Source organism: Pristiophorus japonicus, chromosome 2 (assembly GCF_044704955.1).
Source record: "Pristiophorus japonicus isolate sPriJap1 chromosome 2, sPriJap1.hap1, whole genome shotgun sequence".
In the NCBI taxonomy this organism is placed as follows: Eukaryota; Metazoa; Chordata; class Chondrichthyes; family Pristiophoridae; genus Pristiophorus; species Pristiophorus japonicus.
The window spans coordinates 297,419,591-297,447,504 of record NC_091978.1 but is presented as its reverse complement, the minus strand read 5'-3'; the positions used below and the strand labels follow the sequence as shown (position 1 = coordinate 297,447,504).

Sequence of the window (27,914 nt, the reverse complement as noted above, 5' to 3'; positions counted from 1 at the left end):
TGCAGCCACCATTAAAGGGGAGGGCGCTCTGCTGCGGCCGCCATCTTATTTTTTTTGTCAGCCGACTGGCAGGGCAAGTTGAGAAAGCAGTTAAATAGAGGCATAGAGTACAAAAGCAAGGAAGTTATGATGAACCTTTATAAAACACTGATTCAGCTTCAACTGGAATATTGTGTCCAATTTTGGGCAACGCGCTTTAAGAAGGATGTGAAGGCCTTAGAGAATGTGCAGAAAAGACTTACACGAATCGTTCCACGGGTGAGGGACTTCAGTTATGTTGATAGACTGAAGAAGCTGGGATTGCTCTCCTTAGAACAGAGAAAGTTGAGAGGAGATTTGATAAGAGGTGTTCAAAATCATGAGGGGTTTAGACACAATCGATAGAGAGAAACTATTCCCATTGGCAGAAGGATCGAGAACCAGAGGTCACAGATTTAAGGTGATTGGCAAAAGAACCAAATGCGAGTGGTTAGGATCTGGAATTCACTGCCTGAAAGGGTGGTGGAGGCAGATTCAACCCTGGCTTTCAAAACGCTAAGTACCTGAAGGAAAAAATTTTGCAGGGCTGCAGGGAAAGGGCACGGGAGTGGGACTCGCTGAAGTGCTCGAGCATAGAGCCAAATGCCCTCCTTCTGTGTTGTAACCATTCTATGATTATTCTTATTCTTGATACCCCCACCAGAGGAAATAGTTTCTCCGTATCCACCCTATCGAATCCTTTTAACATTTTAAACAGTATGGGTTAGATTTTCCTATGAGCCCCTCACCGCCCGATTGCCCGCTCAGAAAAAATGCTAACGTTTGGTGAGTATTGCTGGCGAGAATTTCCACTTTTATGTTTAAACTAATTAAAACTAATTGCCCGCCGAGAAAATGGGCATTGTACCTTTATTATCAGCGGTTTTCTCGGCGGTTAAGGGGAAACTAAGTAAAATGGACAGTTCTTACCGGAATGGATGGTAAGTATTTAAAATTTAGTCCGAGACTGCTGTTGGGCCTAGAGAGAGGGGAAAACTTAAAAAAATAAATTTCAATAAAAAACATAAAAACGTAATAAGCATTCCCAAGACACTTTTACACCTAATCGCCATTTCAAAATTAAAACAAAATAAATAAAGAATCTTTAACTTACCTTTCTTTGCAGAGTACTCAGCTACTGCCCAGTTTAAGCAACTTTTACAAGGCGGTTCCCTCGATGATCTGGACGGGCTTCCGTTGAGGGCAAACTTACGCCCTGGCGATTTTCTCAGCGTTGCACGTCGGCGGTTTGGTCCCGGCGGACGTGTTCAGATGTGGCCGATACCATTAAAAAACCAACGGGGAAACTTTCGCCGGGCAGAAAAACAGTTGTACCACCAAGAAAATCGCCCAGAACCCACCGAAAATGATAGGAAAGTCTAGCCCTCAGTTACATCATCCCTCAGTCTTTTACACTCAAGGGAATATTGTATTCAAGGGAATACAAGCCAGGTTTATGCTCCAGTATCATTTTGATGAATCTGCCTGCACTGCATCCCTTCCAAGGCCAACATATCTTTTCTGAGGGGTAATGACCAAAACTGAATGCACATGGGGTCTGACCAAGGCGCTATACAATTGGTGCATAACTTCCTCCTCTTTATATTCCAGCCCCTTGAAATAAATGCCAACATTACATTAGCCTTTTTGATTGTTTTTTATGCCTGTCTACTAGCTTTGAATGATTTATGTACTTCAAAACCCAAATCGATTTGCTCCTCGACATTTCCTGGTTTCTAACCATTTATAAAATGTACTGATTTATCTCTTTTTGGTCAAAAGTGGGTAACCTCACCCACATTGAATACCTTTGCCAAACAAGAAACCTTGCATTTATCTAGCACCTCTAATGTCATAAAATATCCCATAGGGGTGTCATTAGGCAAAAATTGATAGCGAGCTAAAGAAGAGGAGATATTAGGACAGGTGACCAAAAGCTTGGTCAAAGCGGTAGGTTTTAAGCAGTGTCTTAAAGAAGGAGAGAGAGATGGAGAGGCCAAGAATTTGGGGGATGGAATTCTTGGATGGAAGCTCAACCGCCAATGGTGGGCGAAGGAAATGGGGGATGCATGAGAGGCCAGAATTGGAGGAACGCGGAGTTTTCAGAGGGTTGTAAGGCTGGAGGAGGTGACTGTGATTGGGATGGGTGAGGCTATGGTGGACCGGGAACCAATATATGTCGGTGAGCACGGGAATGTTGGGTGAATGGGGCAGTGCAAGTTAAGATACAGACAGCAGAGTTTTGGATACGCACAGTTTTTGGCGGATGGAAGATGGGAGAAGAGCATTGGAATAGTTGAGCTTGGAGTTAACAAAAGCACGAATGAGCAATAGATGGGATGAAGCAGGGGTGGAGATGGACGATATTATGGAAGTGTTAGTCAGTCGTCTTACCGATGTTGTTGTACTGATGGAGAGCATATGGGGTCAGAGTTCAATTCTGGGTCAAATAGGACAACAAGGTTGTGAACAGCCTGGATCAGCCTGAGACAGGGGCCATGGACGATATGGAATTTGAGACTAGAAAACAGAGTTTGTAGCGTGGGCCGAAGACAATGGACTAGACTTTCTACTTCCAGGCTAAGACCGAAAAAAATGGGCCTTGTTCCAGCGATGCAGCCCATTTTTTTTTTTTTGCGATTTTCCACATGGCCTTAGCCCAGCGATGTCAAATGGGCGATGTCATTTCTCGGCAATCTCCTGATCGCCCAAAGAAAACGGGAAAAAAAAGCTTCCCTAGCAACGCATTACTGTGCATGTGCAGGTTGATTTTTTTTTTCAGGTTGATGCTTCTTCCCGTGTTTTGAGAGGTCAAGGGTCTTCACACATGCTCAGAAGCTCTGTGTGTGTGTGTCCAGGTGGGACACGGGGTGGGCAGGGGAAACCTCCACCCCGTGCATATCGAAGGAATTGGTCTGAAATAGCCGACGCAGTCACATCGGCCTCCAATGAAACGCGCACACCGAACCAGTGCTGCAAACGGTGGAACAGCCTACTGGCAGCTGCGAGAGTAGTTGAAATTTATATTTATGCATTATATTAAATAATAGTAACTAGAATCTGCAATATTTAAACATAACTAAATTTTACACAATCCAGCATAAAGTTAATTGTTCACTTGTTACCATTACTTAACTGTTCCATTTCCATTCTTTCTGAAATGGTCACTTGTTGTCAGCACTGAAATGGTCAATTGTTATCATTACTTAAATGGCCACTTGTTCTGTAAAATGTTAATTTCTTCTTCTTGTAATGTTTTGGGGATTTTGAGGGCAGGGTGGGTTGGTGTGGGGGGTTGGAGGGAGGGTGTTGTTCATTAGTTCTTTGTTAATTAAAAAAAAAAATTCTACAACTTTTGAACCTTCTCTCTTACTTACATAAGTTTTACAACGTACAATTCTTCATGCAGATTTGTTTGTTTAATGATATCCCCACGGAATATCATTAAATAACTTCACTATGTAAATGCTATTTAATAAATAATTCCAATATATGCATAAATAAGGTGATAATATTTATATTCCCTGTCCCAGATTTCTGAGTACAATTTGCATCAATTTTACTCTCTAAATAACTAACAACAATTCTCCGCCCTTCCTCAGAGGCTAAAAATGGTGTCCGTAGTGCCCATTTCCCTCTAAGGCCCTGAAAAAGCAACTATTTTTGAGCACTCTTTTGGACCTTACATCGGCCCAGCGAAGTGCATGTTAAGTGCTGAAACTTGGGATGGGCCTTGTGTGCGATCATCTTAGCGATCAAAGTGGAAACTTGGGGGCCTATTTTTCCAGCGATATTTTGGGCCTAGTTTCCACTTTTTGCTCAAAATGGGCGATAGAGGTCCATTTTGGGCCATAGATGGGCGATGTGAAGTGGAAAGTCTAGCCCAATGTTTAATTGGAGGAAATTCCGGCTCAACCAAAATTGGATGCCAAAAAAGTGGTCTGACAACACAGAGGAAGTGGAGAGCTTGAGAGAGATGGTGATGATGTAGAGCTTGGTATTGTCAGCATACATGTGGACCCTGACATTGTATCTTCAGATAATATCGCCAAGGAGGAGCATGTGGATGAGAAATAGATCCTTGGGGAACTCCAGAGGTAACGGTGCTGGGGCAGAAAGATAAGCCACTGCAGTAGATTCTCTGGTATGACTGGATAGGTAAGAGTGGAAACAGATGAGGGCAGACCAACTCTGCTGGACAACAGAGCAGAGGCGTTGGAGAAGGATGGTGTGAACAACCATGTCAAAGGCTGCAGACAGGTCGAGAAGGATAAGGAGTGATAGTGCACAACAGGTACAGAGGATGTCATTTGTGATTTTGATTAGGGCTTTTACCACTCACTTAATCTGTCTATGCAACTGCCTGCTTCCATCTGCACTACTCACTGTCCCTCCTAATTTAGTGTCATCTGCAAATTTAGATATATAACTCTTTATTCCTTTATCCAAGTCGCAAGATTGATTTGAAATGCCGCAGAGAACTGGACAGTAGCTGGAACGGAGGAGGGGCCCAATACACAATGGCCCCGGTAATCCAGACAGATTCCTTTGAGTCTTGCGACCTCCGAGCCGATCGCAATTGAAGCGCTTGAAGTGTGTGTTCTGATGGTCGATGAGCTGCTGTGTAATGACAGGAAGGTTTTGGTTTTGTCCCTTGAACTTTGACTGTTCAGCTGGACAGCGGAAGAATCCCCCGCGCTCTGATTATTTACCTTTCAGTCTTCAGCGCCGGCTCACAGTATCCCGGAGCTGATATCTAGATAGGTGATATCTAGTTGGACCACGCAGAGGTCAGGGGATCGGGGGAGATCGAGGATCGAAACGGGGGGAGAGAGAGACTGGAGGGAGAAAGAGAGAGAGTGGGGGGAGGTGGAGAGAGAAAGAGAGAGACTAGGGGGAGAGTCAGACTAAGGGAGAGAGACTGGGGGAGAGCGAGAGAGACTGAGGAAAGAGAGACTATGGAGGGAGATTGAATGTGGGATAGAGAGAGACTGGGGGCAGGGTGGGAGAGAGAAAACAAGGAATTATAGACCAGCTAGGCTGACATTGGTAGTGGGGAAAATGTTGGAATCAATTATTAAAGATGTAATAGCAGCGCATTTGGAAAGCAGTGACAGGATCGGTCCAAGTCAACATGGATTTATGAAAGGGAAATCATGCTTGACAAATCTTCTAGAATTTTTTGAGGATGTAACTAGTAGAGTGGACAAGGGAGAACCAGTGGATGTGGTGTATTTGGACTTTCAAAAGGCTTTTGACAAGGTCCCACATAAGAGATTAGTGTGCAAAATTAAGGCACATGGGATTGGGGGTAATGTATTGATGTGGATAGAGAACTGGTTGGCAGACAGGAAGCAAAGAGTGGAAATAAACGGGTCCTTTTTAGAATGGCAGGCAGTGACTAGTGGGGTAACGCAAGGTTCAGTGCTGGGACCCCAGCTATTTACAATATACATTAATGATTTAGACGAAGGAATTGAATGTAATATCTCCAAGTTTGCAGATGACACTAAGCTGGCTGGCAGTGTGAGCTGTGAGGAGGATGCTAAGATGCTGCAGGGTGACTTGGACAGGTTAAGTCAGTGGGCAAATGCATGGCAGATGCAGTATAATGTGGATAAGTGTGAGGTTATCCACTTTGGTGGCAAAAACAGGAAGGCAGAATATTATCTGAATGGTGAGATTAGTAAAAGGGGAAGTGCAACGAGACCTGGGTGTCATGGTACATCAGTCATTGAAAGTAGGCATGCAGGTACAGCAGGTAGTTAAGAAAGCAAATGGTGTGTTGGCCTTCATAGCTAGGGGATTTGAGTAGAAGAGCAGGAAGGTCTTGCTGCATTTGTACAGGGCCTTGGTGAGACCACACCTTGAGTATTGTGAACAGTTTTGGTATCCTAATCTGAGGAAGGACATTCTTGCTATTGAGGGAGTGCAGTGAAGGTTCAGCAGACTGATTCCTGGGATGGCAGAACTGACGTATAAAGACTGACTGGATCAACTCGGCTTATATTCACTGGAATTTAGAAGAATGAGAGGGGATCTCATAGAAGCATATAAAATTCTGACGGGATTGAACAGGTTAGATGCAGGAAGAATGTTCCCGATGTTGGGGGAAGTCCAGAACCAGGGGTCACAGTCTAAGGATAAGGGGTAAGCCATCTAGGACCGAGATGAGAAGAAACTTTTTCACCCAGAGAATTGTGAAGCTATGGAATTCTCTACCACAGAAAGTTGTTGAGTCCAATTCGTTGGATATATTCAAAAGGGTGTTAGATGTGGCCCTTACGGCTAAAGGGATCAGGGGGTATGGAGAGAAGGCGGCGTGGGATACTGAAGTTGCATGATCAGCCATGATCATATTGAATGGTGGTGCAGGCTTGAAGGGCTGAATTATGTTTGAGTGAGAGAGAGAGGAGGTAGGGAGAGAGAGAGGAGGTAGGTAGGGAGAGAGAGAGGAGGTAGGGAGAGAGAGAGACACACACACTCTGGGCAGAGCGAGAGGAAAAAAAGATAAACAACTTCTCCAAAACTGAACCCACTCATTGCCAAAGCCAGAGTGCAGGGCTGATCAATTGCGGCACAATGGTGAAAAAATAACCTAAGGGGTGAATTTATTTTACTTTACCTTTAAATACCACTCCCCAAGCGGCCGGGCTCCCTTACAACGACTCTTGCAGCTGCCGGTGTTGACATCCAGCGATGCTGCAGGGGACGGAACAAAAGTTTGCATCCGGGGCGCTATGCAGCTGGATGACATTACGATCTCCAGGGCACAGGTTGCCGCTACCGCAATCCTCCATGGCAAGTTCGCAGGTGTCGGTAGTCTCGCGCGCCCAGTCGCACAGCCAGTAGCACCTTGTTATCGCCCCCAGAGGTGCTAATAGGAGGCGCAAAGGCGGCCAAGTTCTCCCCCAAAGATTTTTAATGAATTTTTCACAAGAAATTAAGTGTTAAAAACACTTTTGTTCCCACCCCTAAGTTTCGAATATGGTTTTGGAAGAAACAGAAACAAAAATCAATTTTACCCTCATTTCAACCAGGTCCTGAAGTCAAACTGCTTTTAAAGAGGTCCTGAAATGCATAAAACATGTTAAAATTGAAATTTCTCAATATTTGATTTTGAATGATCGAAGCACACTGTTGAAGAGAGGGAGGGCAGGGAGGATTTGTAGGAGTTACATATTACTTTTAATTTACATTTTTTATAAATATCATTAATACGTTTAGAAGAGAATTAAAAAAGGGAAAAAACACAATTCATTTTATTTTGTCTGTCGTTCTATAGTCCTAATAAGTCCCAGGAATAATGTAAATATAGATTTCCTCTTAAACGTTTAGTGAAGTGTTAATAAAACATGAATTATGTAATGATGTATAAAAATTGCAGGAAGCTACTTTAGAAGAAAGTACTATTTGTTTATTGAGAAAGACACAGAAAATACATTGACTAGACTGATAATGTACAATTTTGATTTGGCATAAATGTTTGAATTAGGAAATTAAAAATTGAGAGTACAATGTAATTTGTTTCCCACTATTTAATTGGGAAGGACCTAAAATAATTTAACACTTTTTGTGATAAGAGCAGAGATTAATATTGCATAGAATGTTAATATTGAAGGAGAGGAAAAGAGTGATGACAGCCTTCGTTGGGAGAAATGAAGAAATGTATACTTGTTGGTTTGATGAGGTTATTCAACCTCTTTCTGCATTCCACCTGGGGGTGATACTGGTGGCACCGACCCTTTCAGCTACCTCTGTCCAGGCCTGCTTCATTCGGGCCTTGGGAATGCTGTTATGGGGTTTTGGGGAGAAGCTGCTCCCTCCTCATCCTCACACCTACCACTATGACCTCCAGGGAGGCACCTGAAAAGCATTGGGGTGGGGGCTGCCCTTTGACTAATTTTTATCGGTGTGCCAGTTGTTCACAGATAAATGCAGACAAGGGACAAAATCTCGCTTTAAGAGGTACATCTCTTTAAATACGCCTCGGGAGTTGGGCTAGAATTGCGCGTACGATCAAGGCAGCCTGGCCAAATCACCATGCAGTTCAGAGACCAGTCCATCACTCTTGTTAAAATGGTTTGGGCCTCATGCCAAAAAAATCATGGGTACTTGATGGCCACCCAACCTCACGCACGCTGATTCACACCCGAGTTAAATTCGAGGCTTTTAGGTATCATCCTTCTAAAAATGATAAAATAACTGATTATTAGTATAAAAATTGATATGTTGTTTTGAATTGCACTCATAAAAAGCCAGCACTGACACAATGGACTGCAGGTAATGTAAACTTCAATGGTTTGAATAATAATTACATGTAATTACTATTTCTAACCAGAATTAGATATAGACATTCTATACTAGTTTAACAAAATTAAATTATATTGGAGAGGGTCTGCTTAAATGACACCCAATACTGGTCAACATTTATGACAGTCACAAATCCCAAGTTACAATTAAAGCGATCAGGAGTAGCAGGTTGAAAATCATACTGCTTCCACCACAGCTCTGTAATTATCAGTATTATAAAAGCTCATCTTAGATCAGCTTTAACAAACATTTTCCTGATTTAAAATTGGTAAGAACAGTTCAATGCAGTATTATTGGTTCTCGAAAGAAGTACCCTAAAGTCTTTAAAGTATATGACACTCAACATGATAATTTTGAAGTTTCAGCATTTATTTTACAATTCAGCATTTTGCACATGGCACAGAACCTGGCAGCTGAAACATTCAATGTAGATTAGAAAAACCCACACAACTTTCTTCCCTACTTCGCTTGTTAAGCCCAGACAAAATCTGTTTTACATTGAATGAAAAGCTTTTTGTCAAAATATTGCAATTTTAGCATATTTATCTTGGTAACCTACAATTATGATCCAGACACAAATTAATACCTGTCTGATCCTGAATACTCACATACTATAAAAATCACTGGAGTGAAACAGTGATAGAGCTGGTGTTTTGCATAAGCAAAGGTTTTATTTGCTGTGTGAAGTAATGTAATTTTTAATTACAGAACTTTAGAACTACTCATCTACAGTGCACTACAATACCGGAGAAGAATGGAAAACGAAGAACAATTGCCTAAAATGGAACTTCATTTAGAATCTCAAGTACAGATTGAACGGACAGTGAAGGAAAAAATTGAAATGAAGAAAGTAATTAAAAAGAAGCTGCAAGAAAGTTGCTCGTGTTCACTGGACAGTATTAAAAACCTGATTATTGGTTTCTTTCCAGTCCTCCAGTGGCTCCCAAAGTACAAATTAAAAGAATGGATCTTAGGCGATACCATTTCAGGTTTGCTTGTTGCTGTTGTCATGGTTCCTCAATCAATAGCATATGCATTACTTGCTGGTCTAGAAACCAGTTCCAGTTTGTATGCATCCTTCTTCTCCTGCATTATTTATTTCCTGATGGGTACCTCACGCCATATTTCAGTGGGCATTTTCAGCTTAATATGCCTCTTGGTGGGGCAGGTGGTTGATCGGGAGCTTCAGCTGGCTGGATTCGATGTAGATGAAGACAGCAAAGCGATGCCAATGACGATGGGCAGCACAGATAACTGGAACATCAGTGACGTTAATCCAACCATGATGATGAACTTCACCCTCCCTGGGTCACTAAACTTTGAATGTGATAAAAAATGCTATGCTGTCAGTGTTTCAGCTGCGCTAACATTTATGTGTGGTATTTATCAGGTAAGGCATTTCATTAAAAGTTTAGTGCTAACACTTTTCACACTTCTAGATACAGTGCTATGTAAGAAGTGAACAGATAGTTTGTTACTGAGTAATTAACAGATTTAATTTACAGCAATTTTTTTAAAAACTCAACAAACAAAGCACTCCCTTCTGATATAATTTAAGGATCCACCAAAGGCGGAGTTCAAAAGTTCCACTGACAAATAGCACTACCCATGCTAAATGCAGTTAATTATCATGTAACAATCTCCTAACTACCCAACACTATATCTAAATAGATTTTTCCTATATTTTTGAAGGGTGCTATAGTCCAAAAGTAAGTAGAATTTTAAAAACTAATCAATGATTTTTAAACATATGGTTTTCAATTACTAAAGGAGAAATAAATTCTTGGAGGAATACTTTCTGTACAAAGTATTCTCCTCGTCACTGTCTTTAAAAAAAATTGCACATAGATGTTTTATCTGGGCTTGCTAATATTTATCTCCCTATTGAGAGTGGAAATAATTAAACTTTGAAGGATGTTGCAATTTTTCTATTTTGCTTGGCTTCTGTTATGTGATATGCTAGTTTTGTAACTTGATAAAGCAGTAGCTGGGGAGCAGTTATCCAGCTCAAGCGAAAGGTGCAGGGCGATGGAGAAAGTGTGGGTAAGTGGGACTAATTGGATAGCTCTTTGAAAGAGCCAGCACAGAACCGATGGGCCGAATGACCTACTTTTCTGTTACAAGATTCTATGGTCCATAAATTTTTATGGTGAGGCAGGGAGGGAATGGGGGTGACTGACAGCCACTGGGAAACGCGGAAATACAGCAAAGGCTGAGGTCCTGTCGAATTGAACTGCGGGACCTCATTTGAATTTATGTACCTGTACTCAGTTTCCCACCCAGCAGCTGGCCAAATTGAGAGGCTGGCTAGCTGGCGTGTGGGAAAGCAGCCTGGAGATCGTGGGGAGGAGGGTCGATCGCACCAGGTTACCTTTAGGGGCCGGGGGGGAAGCACTTGTTCTGCTGGCGCATAAGCAGTGCTGGAAAAGCACTTACCTGCTGGATTTGTCAGTTCTTATCTCCCTTTAACTGCTGGGATTCCCGAGCCCTGGGAAACACGGGCCACAGTCGTTTAACCCAAATGGCTGTTAAAATCTGAGACACATTGTCTTATTTATGTATTATAATAACAGACCTACCTCGAGAGGTTACTCACTCCATCCACCCCCACTCACCCAAACCAGAAGTAGATGCAACTGGTTGAGATCCGGTTTCCCATTGTTAAGAATTTAACCTCATGCCTCTCCCACTCGTCCTGGTGGGGGGTGGGGGCGGTTTGAAAATCCCCCCAATGATTCTAAAAGATATTGCTGTGGTCACCAGAAGTAAGGTATGGTCTTCATTTTAATCACATTTGAAGCTAAATACATTCTTGCAATGAAAGTTCTTAATCAGTTTCTAATCTTTGTAAGTGTACGTAGGATAAGCGAATATCATAGAATCATAGTAATTGACAGCATTCAACTCCCCTCTAATCCTTCTCCTAATTACTTTAAATCTATGCCCTCTGGTTATTGACCTCTCTGCTAAGTGAAATAGGTCCTTCCTATCCACTCTATCTAGGCCCCTCATAATTTTATACACCTCAATTAAGCCTCCCCTCAGCCTCCTCCGCTTCAAAGAAAACAACCCCAACCTATCCAATCTTTCCTCATAGCTAAAATTCTTCAGTCCTGGCAACATCCTCGTAAATCTCCTCCGTACCCTCTCTAATGCAATCACACCTTTCCTGTAATGTGACCACCAGAACTGTACGCCATCGTCTAGCTGTGGCTTCACTAGTGTTTTATACAGTTCTAGCATAACCCGACTCCCCCCGCCCGGCTCTTATATTCTATGCCTCGGCTAATAAAGGAAAGTATCCCTTATGCCTTCTTAACCACCTTATCTACCTAACCTGCTACCTTCAGGGATCTGTGGGCATGTACCTGTACTCCAAGGTCCCTTTGTTCCGCTACGCTTCTCAGTATCCTACCATTTATTGCCTATTCCCTTCCCTTGTTAGCTCTCCCCAAATGCATTAACTCATACTTTTCCGGATTGAATGCCATTTGCCACTTTTCTGCCCACCTGGCCAGTCCACTTCCTGCAAACTACAGCTTTCTTCCTCACACGGCCAATTTTCGTATCATCTGCAAGATTCTTAATTATGCCCCTACATTTAAGTCTAAATCATTGATATATACCACAAAAAGCAAGGGACCTAATACTGAACCCCACTGGAAACCGCCTTCCGTTCAAAAAAACACCCATCGACCATCATCTGTCACCAACCCACTTTTGGATCTGACTTGTCACTTTCCCTGAGCTCCCATGGGCTTTTACTTTTCTGAACAGTCTGCCATGTAGAACCTTTGCCAAAAGCAATATGAACTGCTTTTGACAATATGAATTGCAAATTGACAATATGAATATGAACTGCAAATTCTTTCTTCATCACAAAAATCCTGTGTCGCAACTCAGAGTATGCCTATGCATCCCAAAGTGGTCCCTTAGTATTTAGGAGCTATCATCCTTAAAAGATTTAACAGACCTGGGACTATGAGATATCAGGCTATTTGCTAAGGTTACATCGAATATCAGTTACATCACGATAGCAGCCCAACAGAGGATCCAGCTCCAACTTGTGGTGTATTTGGACTTTCAGAAGGCTTTCGACAAGGTCCCACACAAGAGATGACTGTGCAAAGTTCAAGCACATGGGATTGGGGGTAGTGTGCTGATGTGGATTGAGAACTGGTTGGCAGACAGGAAGCAAAGAGTAGGAGTAAATGGGTAACTTTTCAGAATGGCAAGCAGTGACTAGTGGGGCTACCGCAAGGTTCTGTGCTGGGGCCCCAGCGGTTTACATTGTACATTAATGATTTAGACGAGAGGATTAAATGTAGTATCTCCAAATTTGCGGATGACACTAAGTTGGGTGGCAGTGTGAGCTGTGAGGAGGATGCTATGAGGCTGCAGAGTGACTTGGATAGGTTAGGTGAGTGGGCAAATGCATGGCAGATGAAGAATAATGTGGATAAATGTGAGGTTATCCACTTTGGTGGTAAAAACAGAGAGACAGACTATTATCTGAATGGTGACAGATTAGGAAAACGGGAGGTGCAATGAGACCTGGGTGTCATGATACATCAGTTGGCATGCAGGTACAGCAGGCGGTTAAGAAAGCAAATGGCCTTCATAGCGAGGGGATTTGAGTACAGGGGAAGGAAGGTGTTACTACAGTTGCACAGGGCCTTGGTGAGGCCACACCTGGAGTATTGTGTACAGTTTTGGCCTCCTAACTTGAGGAAGGACATTCTTGCTATTGAGGGAGTGCAGCGAAGGTTCACCAGACTGATTCCTGGGATGTTGGGACTGACATATCAAGAAAGACTGGATCAACTGGGCTTGTATTCACTGGAGTTCAGAAGAATGAGAGGGGATCTCATAGAAACGTTTAAAATTCTGACGGGTTTAGACAAGTCAGATGCAGGAAGAATGTTCCCAATGTTGGGGTTGTCCAGAACCAGGGGTCTCAGTCTAAGGATAAGGGGTAAGCCATTTAGGACCGAGATGAGGAGAAACTTCTTCACCCAGAGAGTGGTGAACCTGTGGAATTCTCTACCACAGAAAGTTGTTGAGGCCAATTCATTAAATATATTCAAAAAGGAGTTAGATGTAGTCCTTACTACTAGGGGGATCAAGGGGTATGGCGAGAAAGCAGGAATGGGGTACTGAAGTTGCATGTTCAGCCATGAACTCATTGAATGGCGGTGCAGGCTCGAAGGGCCGAATGGCCTACTCCTGCGCCTATTTTCTACGTTTCTATGTTTCTATGTAACATTCCACAGACTCTGGATCAGTTCCTATGGATTGGAGGGTAGCTAATGTAACCCCACTTTTGAAAAAAGGAGGGAAAGAGAAAACAGGGAATTATATATCAGTTAGCCTGACATCAGTAGTGGGAAAAATGTTGGAATCAATTAAAGATGTAATAGCAGCGCATTTGGAAAGCAGTGACCGGATCGGTCCAAGTCAGCATGGATTTATGAAAGGGAAATCATGCTTGACAAATCTTCTAGAATTTTTTCAGGATGTAACTCATAGAGTGGATAAGGGAGAACCAGTGGATGTGGTGTATTTGGACTTTCAAAAGGCTTTTGACAAGGTCCCACATAAGAGATTAGTGTGCAAAATTAAAGCACATGGTATTGGGAGTAATGTATTGACATGGATAGAGAATTGGTTGGCAGACAGGAAGCAAAGAGTAGGAATAAACGGGTCCTTTTCAGAATGGCAGGCAGTGACTAGTGGGGTACCGCAAGGTTCAGTGCTGGGACCCCAGCTATTTACAATATATATTAATGATTTAGACGAAGGAATTGAATGCAAATCTCCAAGTTTGCAGATGACACTAAGCTGGGTGGCAGTGTGAGCTGTGAGGAGGATGCTAAGAGGCTGCAGGGTGACTTGGACAGGTTAGGTGAGTGGACAAATGCATGGTAGATGCCTTATAATGCAGATAAATGTGAGGTTATCCACTTTGGTGGCAAAAACAGGAAGGCAGATTATTATCTGAAAGGTGACAGATTAGGAAAAGGGGAGGTGCAACGAGACCTGGGTGTCATGGTTCATCAGTCATTGAAAGTTGGCATGCAGATACAGCAGGCGGTGAAGAAGGCAAATGGCATGTTAGCCTTCATAGTGAGAGGTTTTGAGTATAGGAGCGAGCAGGGAGGTCTTACTGCAGTTGTACAGGGCCTTGCTGAGGCCACACCTTGAATATTGTGTACAGTTTTGGTCTCCTACTCTGAGGAAGGACATTCTTACTGTTGAGGGAGTGCAGCAAAGGTTCACCAGACTGATTCCCGGGATGGCAGGACTGATATATGAAGAAAGACTGGATCGACTAGGCTTGTATTCACTGGAATTTAGAAGAATGAGAGGAGATCTCATAGAAACATATAAAATTCTGACGGGTTTCGTCAGGTTAGATGCAGGAAGAATGTTCCCGATGTTGGGGAAGTCCAAAACCAGGGGTCACAGTCTAAGGATATGGGGTAAGCCATTTAGGACCGAGATGAGGAGAAACTTCTTCACTCAGAAAATTGTGAATCTGTGGAATTCTCTACCACAGAAAGGTGTTGAGGCCAGTTCGTTAGATATATTGGAAAGATATATGTGGCCCTTCAAAAGGGATCAAGGGGTATGGAGAAAAAGCAGGAATGGGGTACTGAAGTTGCATGATCAGCCATGATCATATTGAATGGTGATGCAGGGTCAAAGAGCCGAATGGCCTACTTCTGCACCTATTTTCTATGTTTCTACGATTTCCAATCCAATTTTAAAAAAAGTTAGGGGCCGAAATTTGGTCGTGTCATGTTTGGGGTGAACATTTTTAAAACATTTACTACCTGGCGAGATGGGCTGCAAAATTGTGGGAAATTGGGCACTTTTCCGTGAGGAGCTAATGGCCTCAGTGGGGCACTATTACCAGGCCTGCACCTAATTTTACCTAACTTTCATTCACTGATAATGAGGCTGCAGTTCATTCCAGTTCTTAAAGGGGGTGTCGTTTCAGGCAGCACCTCGTCATTCTCATCATTTCCTCAGTTTACTGAGCTGCAAGGAATCTGTGCCATGACTGCTGGAAGAGCTTCTGCAAGGGCCACTCGCTTCAGCGACCTTGCGTTGGAGACATTGGTGGGGGCAGTAGAGGGAAGGAGACAGGTGCTGTTCCCTCCATCTGGGTGGACAACTCTACAGGTTTTTCGGGCCATGTGGGCAAGGTGGCTGCAGAGGTGTCGGGCAGCACGGTCATAGACAGAACGCCTACTCAGTGTAGGAAAAAATTATTCGACCTCACTCGGATGGTCAAAGTGAGTACATGTTTCCACAACTCTTACATACCAGCTCTGAGCACACTCTGCAAACCAGCACTTAACCCAGCAGGCAGCGTACTCACAGTCACAGCCTCATTTCACACCTTGCCTACATTCACAACTATTTAACCACGAAAGGTATATCTTCCACATATATAACTGGACTCTTACTCATACAGCTTCTTTTTTTTTTTGCAGGCCAAGATGGCTCACAACAGGATGCAGCAGCAGCGGACTGGAGGGGAGGTGGAAGTTGAACGACACCAGTTTTCCGACCTGGAGGAGCGAGTCATGTGGCTCATTGGCCCGCAGGTGGTGGACCCCATGGCTGCCAGAGATGTCGAGCCCGCTGGGGGCAACAATGGTACGTATACCCCCTCTTCTCATCCCATTTCAGAGTTAAAGTAGAAGGCCTTATCACTTTCCACCTCCTCATTTTGTCTGCCTTCTTTGCTCTATTCTTGCCCCCTGCCCTCACCTTAACGCGACTCTTGTGCCATTTATGCTTTCAGATAATCACCCAGCAGATGAGCAGGCTGTTACTGAGCCCCCATAACCCAGTCAGGTGGATGAAGAACAGGGTGGGGAGGATGATGAGGAGGAGGAGCGAAGCACTGCATCACTGTTTCTCTCACCCGCAGGCACCAGCTCAAATACTGGCACTATGTGGTCATTAGAGCTTAGCTTAGGACACGGGTATGCACTGGATGATGCACTGGGGCCTAGCGGGATGCAGCAGGGTCAAGGGGAAAGGGAAGCTTGGGAGGCATCTCCTCGGAGGGTGAGTTCTGCTGCACAGGACTCAGATGGGGACCTCGAAAGGGTGAAGGCCATGCACTCCGACATTATATAGAGGCAATGGCAAGGGTGCCCGAGAGCCTGTCACAAGTGGTAAGGAGCGTGGAGGAGTCCGCCTCCCTCATCGTAAACAGCTTTGCACACACCATGGAGCCCATCATTGCCAGTGTGCAGATGATGGTGGACTCTCAGACAGACTGTGCAGATTCAGACCTCACGACGCGTGTCATGGGCAATGTGGCAGCTTCCATTGCGGCACAGGCTAAAGCAACACAATGTCTTGCTGTTGCAATAGAGTGAATGGTTGCTCGCATGGATACTCACAGACTACTCTCATGCAGACTCAGCATGATGCCACGCAACGTCTTGGTGATGTCATGCAGTTTCAGCTGCATGCCACACAAGCCCTGGCTATGCCATCGCCACTGGGTCCATCACAGTCGACCGGAAATCACACGGAGTCGCAGCAGCCCAGAAATCTGTGCTCCAGCAGATTGGTGGGGATGCTGAGGTGCTACTTCAGGGGAGTGCAACTGGGTCAGTGGAGTAGGAACCTGCTGTCCTCTATCAAGATGACCGCATTTCTGATCCCACCACTGCCAATCTGCCATTGTACTTGTCATCAGCCGGGCCTTCCAGGCCCAGAGCTGGTCGAGGGCGTCCGAGAAGGCCATCTGTAGTCTCTGCCCCTGAAACACAGCAGCCTTTCACCAGCCATGCTGCAGCCACAGGGGAGACACTGCAGAGAAGTTGTAGAATAGATCATCGAAAAAGGGGCTATAAGGAAATACACAAGGGTGATAATTAAATACTCTGTTATACTTTTTATTCTTGTTTGATAAATGGTCATTGGAATGTTTACTCTTTGTTGTTGTCTCTCATTTCAGTGTTGCAGATTTGATATGGAAGGGCAAATTGATATTGTGATGAGGACGTCCACAGGAACCGGGAAGTGTGATGGAAATCAGTGGAAACAAGCTCTGATGAGATGGTCGCGAGTCTCCCTTGCAGGATCGCGATGGATTCGCTGCCTCCTCTGTCGCGGGAGCTGCTGCTCCTGCTCCTGCTCCTCCTCGTCCTTCTGCTGATGCTCCTCCTGCTGCTGCTCATGGTCTTCCTTCTGGTTCTCCTCCGGTGGTATGGCTATGCCTGGTGGCAATGGCTGTGCCCTCATGATGGCCAGGTTGTGCAGCATGCAGCAGACGATGACGAATAGGGAGTCCTGTTCAGGCGAGTACTGCAGGACTCCTCCCGTGCAGTCAAGTCAGCGGAACCGTTGCTTCAGCACTCCAATGGTCTGCTCAATGATGCTCCTCATGCCGGCATGGCTCACATTGTAAGAGTGCTGGGCAGGAGTTTTGTGGTTGCGGAGGGGAGTCATGAGCCAGGTGCATAGCTCTGAGCAGCTCGCCCAGAAAATGTATCCCAGGCAGTTAAGAGAACAAAAGAGGAAATAGCAGAGTCTCTGACCATCATTTTCCAGTACTCTCTGGCTACAGGTGTGGTGCCGGAGGACTGGAGGACTGCTAAACTTGTACTTTTGTTTAAAAAGGGAGAAAGGGATAGACCAAGTAATTACAGGCCAGTCAGCTAACCTCAGTGGTGGGGAAAAATATTGGAAAACATTCTGAGGGACAGGATAAATCATCATTTGAAAAGACATGAATTAATCAAGGACAGTCAGCATGGGTTTGTTAAGAGAAAGTTGTGTCTGACTAGCTTGATTGAACTTTTTGATGAGGTAACTAAGCGGGTCGATGAGGGTAGTGCGTTTGATGTAGTGTATGTAGATTTTAGCAAGGCTTTTGATAAGGTCCCACATGGCAGACTGGTCACGAAAGTAAAAGCCCATGGCAAAGTGGCAAGTTGGATCCAAAATTGGCTCAGAGGAAGCAAACAATAATGGTTGATGGGTGTTTTTGTGACTGGAAGGCTGATCCAGTGGGGTTCCACAAGGCTCAATACTAGGTCCCTTGCTTTTTGTGGTATATATCAATGTAGGAGGTATGATTAAGAAGTTTGCAGATGATACAAAAATTGGCTGTGTGGTTGCTAATGAAGAAGAAAGCTGTAGACGGCAAGAAGATATCAATTAATTGGTCAGGTGGGCAGAACAATGGCAAATGGAATTCAATCCGGAGAAGTGTGAGTTAATGTATTTGGGGAGGGCTAACAAGGCAAGGAATACACATTAAATGGTAGGACACTGAGAAGTGTAGAGGAACAAAGTGACCTTGGAGTGCATGTCCACAGATCCCTGAAGGCAGCAGGCCAGGTAGATAAAGTGGTTAAGAAGGAATACAGAATACTTGCCTTTGTTAGCCGAGGCATAGGATACAAGATCAGGGAGGTTATGCTTCAACTTTATAAACCACTAGTTAGGCCACAGCTAGAGTACTATGTGCAGTTCTGGTCATCACATTACAGGAAAGATGTGATTGCACGAGAGAGGGTACAGAGGAGATTTACAAGGATGTTGCCTGGACTGGAGAATTTTAGCTATGATGATAGATTGGATAGGTTGGGGTACTTTTCTTTGGTACAGAGGAGGCTGAGAGGAGACCTGATTGAGGTGTATAAAATTATGAGGGGCCTGGATAGAGTGGATAGGAAAGTCCTATTTCCCTTAGCAGAGTGATCAACAACCAGGCGGCATAGATTTAAAGTAATCGGTAGGAGTTTAGAGGGGATTTGAGAGGAACTTTTTTCACCCAGAGGGTGGTGGGGGTCTGGAACTCACTGCCTGAAAGAGTGATAGAGGCAGAAACCAGCCCACATTTAAAAAGTACTTGGATGTGCACTTGAAGTGCCATAACCTACAAGGCTACGGACCAAGAGGTGGAAAGTGGGATTAGGCTCTGTTGGCCAGCGCGGACATGATGGGCCGAAATGGCCTCCTTCCATGCTGTAACTTTCTATGATTTTATGATTCATTTGGGTGCTGGAAGAGAGCTGGAACGCCAGTCTGCCGCAGGATGAAGGCATCGTGGTTGCTGCCAGGATAGCGGGCATTGACGGTAATAATTCTGCGTGCGTGGTTGCACACTAACTGCACATTCAGTGAGTGGTAGCCTTTGTGGTTACAGAAGATCTCTGGATTGTGCTGCGGTGCCCTCAAAGCGATATAGGTGCAGTCAATGGCACCCTGCACCATGGGGAAGCCTGCTATCCTGACGAATCCACTTGCTTCTCGCTGCGCATGGGGAAGGAAATGTAGTCCCTCCTCCTTCTGTACAGAGCATCTGTGAAGTCACGGATGGAGCAACGGACGGCAGACTGAGAGATGTTGTAGATGTCTGGAAAGATCTATTGGCGTAGAAAATAAGAACGATTGTGACCTTGACGCTACTGAGAGAGCCGTCCTCACCCTGCTGTGAGGCTTGAGGTCCCGTTGCAGCAGACGGCAGAGCACTGTGACCACGTCCTTCCTGAAACACAGCCTTCACACACACTGCTCCATAGTGAAATCAATGTAGGTGAATTGCTACCGGAATACCCTGGGAAAGTAAGACCTTCTGTTGTCACCCCTGTGGCGCCTTCTTTCTCTGTCAACATCCTGATCTGCTTCTCCCTGTGATGCTGGATGTGCTCGGTGAGGTGGTGAGAAAACCGAGGCCTGGCTAAGGGCAGGCATTGGGATGGTCAATGGTCCACTTTGTGGAAGGAAGAGAGGTCAAATAGGTCAGAGTGACCACAGCCATTGTGCACACCACGTGCTCGACAGGGACTCCGCCGGTGAGTGGGGCCAGCGGCCGGGGGGAGGCCAGAATGTCATTGGAATGAAGGCCAGGACGTTGCCGGTGGAGTGAAGGCACGAACGTCACCAGAGGGATGAAGGCCCGAACGTCGGCGGAGGGTTGGAGGCCCGAACGTTGCTGGAGAGAAGGCTCGTGCGTGAGGGCGAGAAGTGAAGGACCTGAAGGAAGGGCCCAAACCTGCAGTTGAAGCTGGTCAGAGGCTCACGTCATTGAGATCGCCGGGGGTCGATTGGAGCAGCTGAGTTGGCCAGTGGGGAGCGAGACGCGAGGGTCCAGTTGAAGGGACTTGGTAGCAGGGAGGTCAACCTGGAAGGTAAGTCGAGATTGGAGTATGGGGATGGGCAGTGGGCCCTTGCAGCATGGGTTTTAGGGTAGGAAAGATACTTTGGGGGAGGTCGAAGGTAGGGCCAGAGGGGGTTTAGACAGTGGGGTGGAGGGGAAGGTTGAGGGAGAGAGAGGTGAAGGGTGGCAGATGGACAGAGGAAGATTTGTTCGGGGAGAGCGTCCTAGGGAGCTGCTATCCCATCCGCCTCCAAAAGCCTGAGGAAGAGTGTGTTACCGGGCCACAAGAAACCCAGCAGCTAAAGGGGGCGCGGATTGTTGCATGGAAGAGGTATGTGCTTTTCCAGCACTGCCTGTGGACCAAGAGTGCTTCCCCCCAGCCCCCCACTCCAGGCGATCGTAACCCCCACCACACGATCACCAATCTCCCCATCCTCCAATCACCTCACCCACCCTCCTCCCCCAATCACTGACTCCCCCCATGATCTCCAACCCGCCTCCCTGAACCCACCATCTCTGCCCCAATCTCTCTCGGATCACCTGCGATCAGGCACTGACCCCCCAAACCACACTGTACCCATCCCTCAATCCATATCCCGAGCAGCAGGTAACCTACCTACTCCTGGGCTGTGGCCTCTTCTGGAGATTCTGTCAATCAGGCTGGCTTTCGGGCGAGGAACCCGTTTTAAAAATAACCCCCTCCCCCCCCCACTTCCCATGCTGTGGAGTTAAAACTTCACAGACCAGAACTCCTCTACCACTGCTTGGAAATCTCGTCCTAGTAAATATCGTGGCCATTGACATAGGAGTCAGAATGTCTCCTTTGCAATCGCGTAAAAAAGAAGAAAACCAGGAATTTTATTCTGGATTCTGCACTGTAGCCTGAAGAGCAACTAAACTGACATTCTTCACACTTTTGCTATATTTTAATTCTTCTCTCTAACCTTCCTCTTTATGAATCCAAATGATCACAGATAATAAATGGAACGGAATGCACTATATACATTTTTTTTCTTCCTTTCCTCTGCAAACAATTAAACTCTGATCATCTGAGACTCTCTTTATGTAACAACAATTAGACTATATAGTCTAAAAGGCATGCAGCTCCACTTTACCAGAGGAATACATTCATGCCTTATATGGTATAACTTTCCTGTCCTCATGAAAGTGTTTCATCCCGTCATGATCAGCACCATGGGAGATCTGCTCATACATATATATATTTTTTTTTTTAAGTACTTCTCCTAGACTTTTTTTCCCAATTAAGTTTATTCTGGAAACTATTGTTTTGAGGCATTGAGCAATGCTCCTTGGTCCATAACTCAAACAAAATGCTGTTTAAAGTCACTTCTCCAACTTTGGTCTCCAGCAGTGCCAGCTCCAATCACCATTGTAGCTGCCCCAAACTTGTTTTACTTCATCCTTTGCTTTGACAAACCAACTTTTCTCCTTCCTTTCAGGTGATGAAGACCAATCCACTGCTCCCTCACATTCTTCCAACCTCATCACCCTTTCCAACTTCACCTCTGTTCTTGCTCTCCTTTGCTATGTTTTAACTATTCTTTCTAACCCTCCTCGTTATGAGTTTGAATGCTTACAGAGAGTACAATAATTGAATTGGATAAAGTAGTGGAGGTGAAAATCCTGAAATAATTTAAGAACCAGTTGAACACAGGAAATGAGATTACTTAAGGATCATTCTTATATAGACTGAATTGCCTTCCTCATCCATAATTATGTTATGATTATCTCAGAAATGACCAGCTTTATTCCCCCTCCACGTTCATCTGAATGAATTCCAAGCCAGCCGTGATGTTGAGATCATCTTGCAAAGCCTATTATTTTCATGCTTTCCTTTTTGGCTGGGAGATCCCCTGTCTTAATTCCCCCTTTCTCCTCTGTGTCTGCTCCTCTTCTTGATCTTCTGAGACTGCTGTCTTGATATCAACCATCTGATTTTCCTGCTCCCTTTACTCATTATATTCTCCACTAAACTTCTAGCTCCTTGTTCCAATCCAACAGAGGCCTATTCGCTAATCTCTCCCTCATCTTCAGTGATGTCTGTATTGGTACTGCTTCTTGCTTCGCTCCCATTTGAAATAGTTCACTGACTGTAATTTCCATTCTGTTCACCTGATCTTTATACCGTGCATCCAATTCTTCACTCCCTTTCATGGATTTCTCTCTCCATCCCAGAAAAGGCACTTTCCACAAACATTTATTACATTCTCTTGCTACTTTCATGTTCCTACCTTCCTTTCTTCCAGCAAAAACTTAATTCCATCCTCTTAAGTTTTACTGTGTCAGTTGCATTTGCTTTGATGACTCTACTTAATGTATTTTACCCTCCCACGGTTTTCCTGGTTGAGTAGGTTCTTGACTGCATCTACCCCATTTCCATTGCCTCTATTCTTATCCCTTCTCCTTCTCACAAAGACAGAATCCCTGTCAGTAACCGGCATCTACTAGTTTGAACAACAACCAGCTCACTTATCACCATTGGCAATGTAGTACATATTCTTTCTCAAAGCCCTGATTCACTCTTCTATTCTCCACACTACTGGTATCTCTTCCACAGACATGTTCCCATACAATAACCACAGATGCAAACCCTGTCATTTACTTCTTCTCACACTGTTGTCCCAAATATTGTATACGACACACAGATTTACATGTACATCTCCAAGCTCGTCTATTGTGTTTGCTGCTCATGATGACTTCCTTTATTTTGGGAGGTCAAGTGTAGATTTTGGTGACCATGTCTGTTCTGTCTGCAAATGTGATTCTAACCTCTCTTCAACTTCGACTTTGCACTTCTGTCTTTAGCCTCATTCGCTGCTCCAACCAAGTTCATTGCAAACTTCTGGAACAGGTTCTCATCTTTCTCCTGGGCAATTTTAATTAATCTAGTCTAAATATTAATTTTAGCAACTTTAGACTTAGCTGCTTCCCTGATTTTCCTACTGGATTTTCGCATTCACATTCCATAGTGTGTTATTACTTTTAGTAACAGCTTTTTACTCGGTATCATCCTTTCCAATACATTTTCACAACCTGACTGCACATTTCAGAATCTTCTTTTTACCTCTTTTTAAAAGGTAATTAGTATGTCTAAATGGTTTTATTAATATCTCCTCCCTTTTATTTTAGTCAATCTTATATGGTGGTGGTCAGCTTATACAAGTATAGATGAAGGATTTCTATCAATAATGTTAACCTCTCTTCCTTTTCAGATGCTGGGCATTTACGACACTTTTATTTTGATTTCCAGTTTCCCGCAATTGCGATTTTTCTTGTATCTCCCTCTGTAGTCTGATTAGGCAAAGTGAAATGTTGGTGATGTAGTATTTCCTGCTAATAGAGGGAGAGTACTTTTTTTTATTCAAAGGAACGTTTGTGGAGAAACATAGAAAATAGGTGCAGGAGCAGGCCATTCAGCCCTTCGAGCCTGCACCACCATTCAATATGATCATGGCTGATCATGCACTTCAGAACCCCATTCCTGCTTTCTCTCCATACCCCTTGATCCCTTTAGCTGTAAGGATTTTGACCCACATCGAACTCCCTTTTGAATATATCTAACGAACTGGCCTCAACAACTTTCTGTGGTAGAGAATTCCACATGCTCACAACTCTTGAGTGAAAAATTAATTCAAGGGATGAGGGGGTTGTTGGCAAAACCAGCATTTATTGCCCATCCCTAATTGCCCTGGAGAAGGTGGTGGCAATCTGCCTTCTTGAACCATTTCATGTCCTTATGAAGGTACTCCCACCATGCTGTTAGGAAGGGAGCTCCAGGATTTTGACCCTACAACAATGAAGGAACGGCGATATATTTCCAACTCAGGATAGTGTGTGACTTGGAGGAGAACTTGCAGTTGGTGTTCCCATGAGCCTGCTGCCTTGTCCTTCAAGGTGGTAGAGGTCGCGAGTTTGGGAGATGCTGTCGAAGAAGCTTTGGCGAGTTGCTGCAGTGCAGCTTGTAGATGGTACACACTGCAGCAACGGTACGCTAGTGGTGGAGGGAGTGAATGTTAAAGGTACGATTCTGTGAGTATGACTATAACTAGTCCATGGGACAGCTCCCCCAATTTTGACACAGATGTTAGTTGAGGAAAACTTTGAAAAAGAAAGACTTGGATTTATATAGCGCCTTTCACAACCACCGGAAGCTTCAAAGCACCTTACAGCCAATTAAGTACTTTTGGATGTAGTCACTGTTGTAATATAGGAATTGTAGGGTTGACTGGGCTGGGTGTGCCTTTGCCAGGTAGACCATCCAGTTTTATTCTTATTGTTTTTCCGAGTGGTTTGATACAACTGAGTGGCTTGCTAGGCCATTTCAGAGGGCAGTTAAGAGTCGACCATAGTGCTGTGGGTCTGGAGTCACATGTGGGCCAGACCGGGTTAGGGTGGAAGATTTCTTTCCCTATAGAACATTAGTGAACCAGATGAGTTTTTACAACAGTCTGGTAGTTTCATGGTTGCTATTAATTACTTCAGTAGATACTGTATATTCTTGTAAAATGCTACAAGATCTGAACATTTTGATACCATAAGCTGCTTTGGTCCAGTATACTCAAACACATTTATAATCCTGCATTGCACTTTCCACATTTTTCTGAGGTGTTTTTGCAAAAATACAGCACTGAATACACAATATGGGTAATTAGAAAAATGTATGTCCCTTCACAGAGAAAGCCCAAATGAAACAACATTTTGAAAGGCCGACAGAAAGAATATCTCTCTTCTCCCGGTGCCATGCACTAACCATGATCTAAAATTCAGAATCCTAGGACTCTACTGATGCTATTTTATAAAGTTTTATCGACGTGAAAAAATTAATGCAAAATTTTTCCTCATTTTTTGGGTGTAGGTGCCTGATTTAAAGTTTCTGATTCATGGTTGCTTTCATACTTATGGTTTTTTTTTGTTCCAGGTACTAATGGCAGTTTTCCACCTTGGATTTGTATCAAAGTATCTATCTGAGCCTTTGCTGGATGGATTTGCAACTGGTGCCTCGATTACCATCGTAACAATGCAAGTCAAGTACCTCATTGGAATAAAACTACCACGCAGCCACGGACCTGGCAGTGTTGTTGTAACTTGGATAAACATTTTTAAGAACATTCACAAAACCAATTTCTGTGATCTGATAACAACTGCCATTTGCATGCCTCTGCTAATTGCTTCCAAAGAATTAGGAGAACGATATAAGGACAAGCTTAAGTTCCCTTTCCCGATGGAACTGACCATTGTAGTTTTAGCTACAATAATATCCCACTTTGTTAATCTAAATGAAGTGTATGGCTCAAGCATTACTGGAGCGATCCCCACTGGATTTTTACCCCCTACGGTTCCAAGTTGGAGCCTCTTACCCAGAGTTGCCATGGATGCTGTAACACTTGCAATCATCAGCTTTGCATTCACAATCTCACTATCTGAGTTGTTTGCAAAGAAGCATGGATACACAATACAGGCCAATCAAGAGACCTATGCTCTTGGATTTTGTAATGTAGTTCAATCGTTTTTTCATTCATATGCTTCCAGTGCGACTCTGGTTAAAACACTTGTTAAAGATTCGAATGGTTGTCAGACCCAGCTCTCCAGTGTTGTCAGTGCTGTGCTGGTATTAATGCTGCTTCTTTTCTTAGCTCCTGTATTCTACTCTTTGCAGAAGTGTGTTCTGGCATGCATCATTATAGTCAGTTTAAGAGGAGCTCTCATGAAATTTCGTGATCTGCCAAAGCAATGGAAAATGAGCAAAATTGACACTCTGGTTTGGTGGGTCACAATGCTGTCTGTAACTTTAGTAAGCACTGAGCTCGGGCTTTTTACAGGGGTAACGTTTTCACTTTTGTGCGTCATCATTCGCACTCAAGTGCCTAGAACAGCTTTGTTAGGTCAAATCCAGGGTTCAACTATGTACGAAGATCAAGCAGAATATAATAATCTTTCACCTATTCCCCGAATTAAGGTCTTTCGTTTTGAAGCACCTCTGTACTATGCCAATAAAGATTTCTTTATGAATGCCCTGTTCAGAAAAGTTGATCTGAATCCTGCTTTGGAGGTTGCAAAGCAGAAAAAGGCAGAAAGCAAACAAATAAAAACAAAAAAACAGAAAGATGGAAAAACATTCAATGGTAACATCAATCAAGAACAGCCTGCTGTCAGCAAACATTTGGTTCCTAAAGTGTACAATTTTCACACGATTATTCTAGACTGTTCCACAGTACAATTTTTGGACACTGTTGGTATTAATACATTGAAGACAGTCCTGAAGGATTATAATGAGATTGGTATCAGATTGCTCCTGGCCAACTGCAATCCTTCAGTGATTGATTCATTGAGTAGGGGAGGGTACTTTGGAGAAAACTGTAAGGAGATGAACACTTTGGCGTTTTATAGCGTGCATGCAGCTGTTCAGTATGCTGAAGCCAAGTGGCCTGAACCAGGTAATTCCTCTCTTTAAGAGTTTTCATATTTATGTCCATTGTTGCCGCATAGACACACACTATGAAAATGGCAATAAATGGCAATATGTGCCAATCTTAAAATACTTTTTACTTAAACTATGGATCACTGGAATTTTTAATCAATTTAAGTGTTTTTTTTTATTAGTTGAGTTATGGCTCAGTAAGTAAATGTACCACTCATTGCAGCCATACAGACTGCAAAGATCCAATTTTGATTTGGGTCGCTACTGATTTCAGCTGATTTCAGCCAGGTAAGTGTGGAAATTTTACAATTCATTCAATATTACTGGGTGAGGGAGAAGAAGAAACAAAACAGAAGGGCTCCTGCTCCTGATAGCTATCCAGTGATCCTCACTGGAGTATGTGCATGGATCAATATACTGCATACAAAGAGGGCAGCAGTTGCCCATAGCATTGTACACCAGTATGAGTCAATACATTTAGAGGAGGGATGAAAGCAGTTCAGTTTTTTAAAGATTTTAAAGTTGTCAGTAGTAATCACATGAATAAAGAAAAACTATCGTTCGCCATATATTAAAACACAAACACAAACTTATAAAGTTCTTATTATGTTCTTATGTTCTAAGCAATGAACTATTAGATGGCACCATCCTCCCAAATACTGCCAGTGCTTTGGTAGATGGAAAGCCATGCAGTATTGTGCCCAATGGACACAATTATTCCCTCAATGTAATGTTTTAACTAAGGTTTTCCCAGTGTCCTGCTGTAAATAGACAAGCACTGCTGACATTAAACAGGGATTGCTGATTTAAAACCACAAATCTGTGGGGGTTTGCAGCTTTGAAAGCAGAAAGACTTCCAAAGAGTACTTTCAGTAATGTACACCCTCACCTCTTTTTTTTTTTAAATGGTTCAACTGGTTTGGGATAAGTCACCTCTCTACTTTCTTGGTAAGGGAATAGTCAATAGAGACCAAAGAGGAATGGGCAAAATGAAAATTATCT

The 27,914-nt window shown here is 43.9% G+C and overlaps 2 protein-coding genes across 3 annotated transcripts in view; one reads left to right on the top strand and one right to left on the bottom strand.

The window, feature by feature from the left end:
• The window catches only part of idua (alpha-L-iduronidase), a 538,596-nt gene that overhangs the window by 414,524 nt on the left and 96,158 nt on the right, over window positions 1–27,914 (bottom strand). The gene's annotated exons all lie outside the window — the stretch shown is intronic.
• On the top strand, window positions 874–26,945 carry LOC139228206 (sulfate transporter-like). The gene is given in 5 exon segments (XM_070859391.1): window positions 874–959; window positions 4,469–4,547; window positions 9,040–9,065; window positions 9,067–9,721; window positions 25,413–26,945. Coding segments are annotated over 5 exon segments (2,379 nt in total).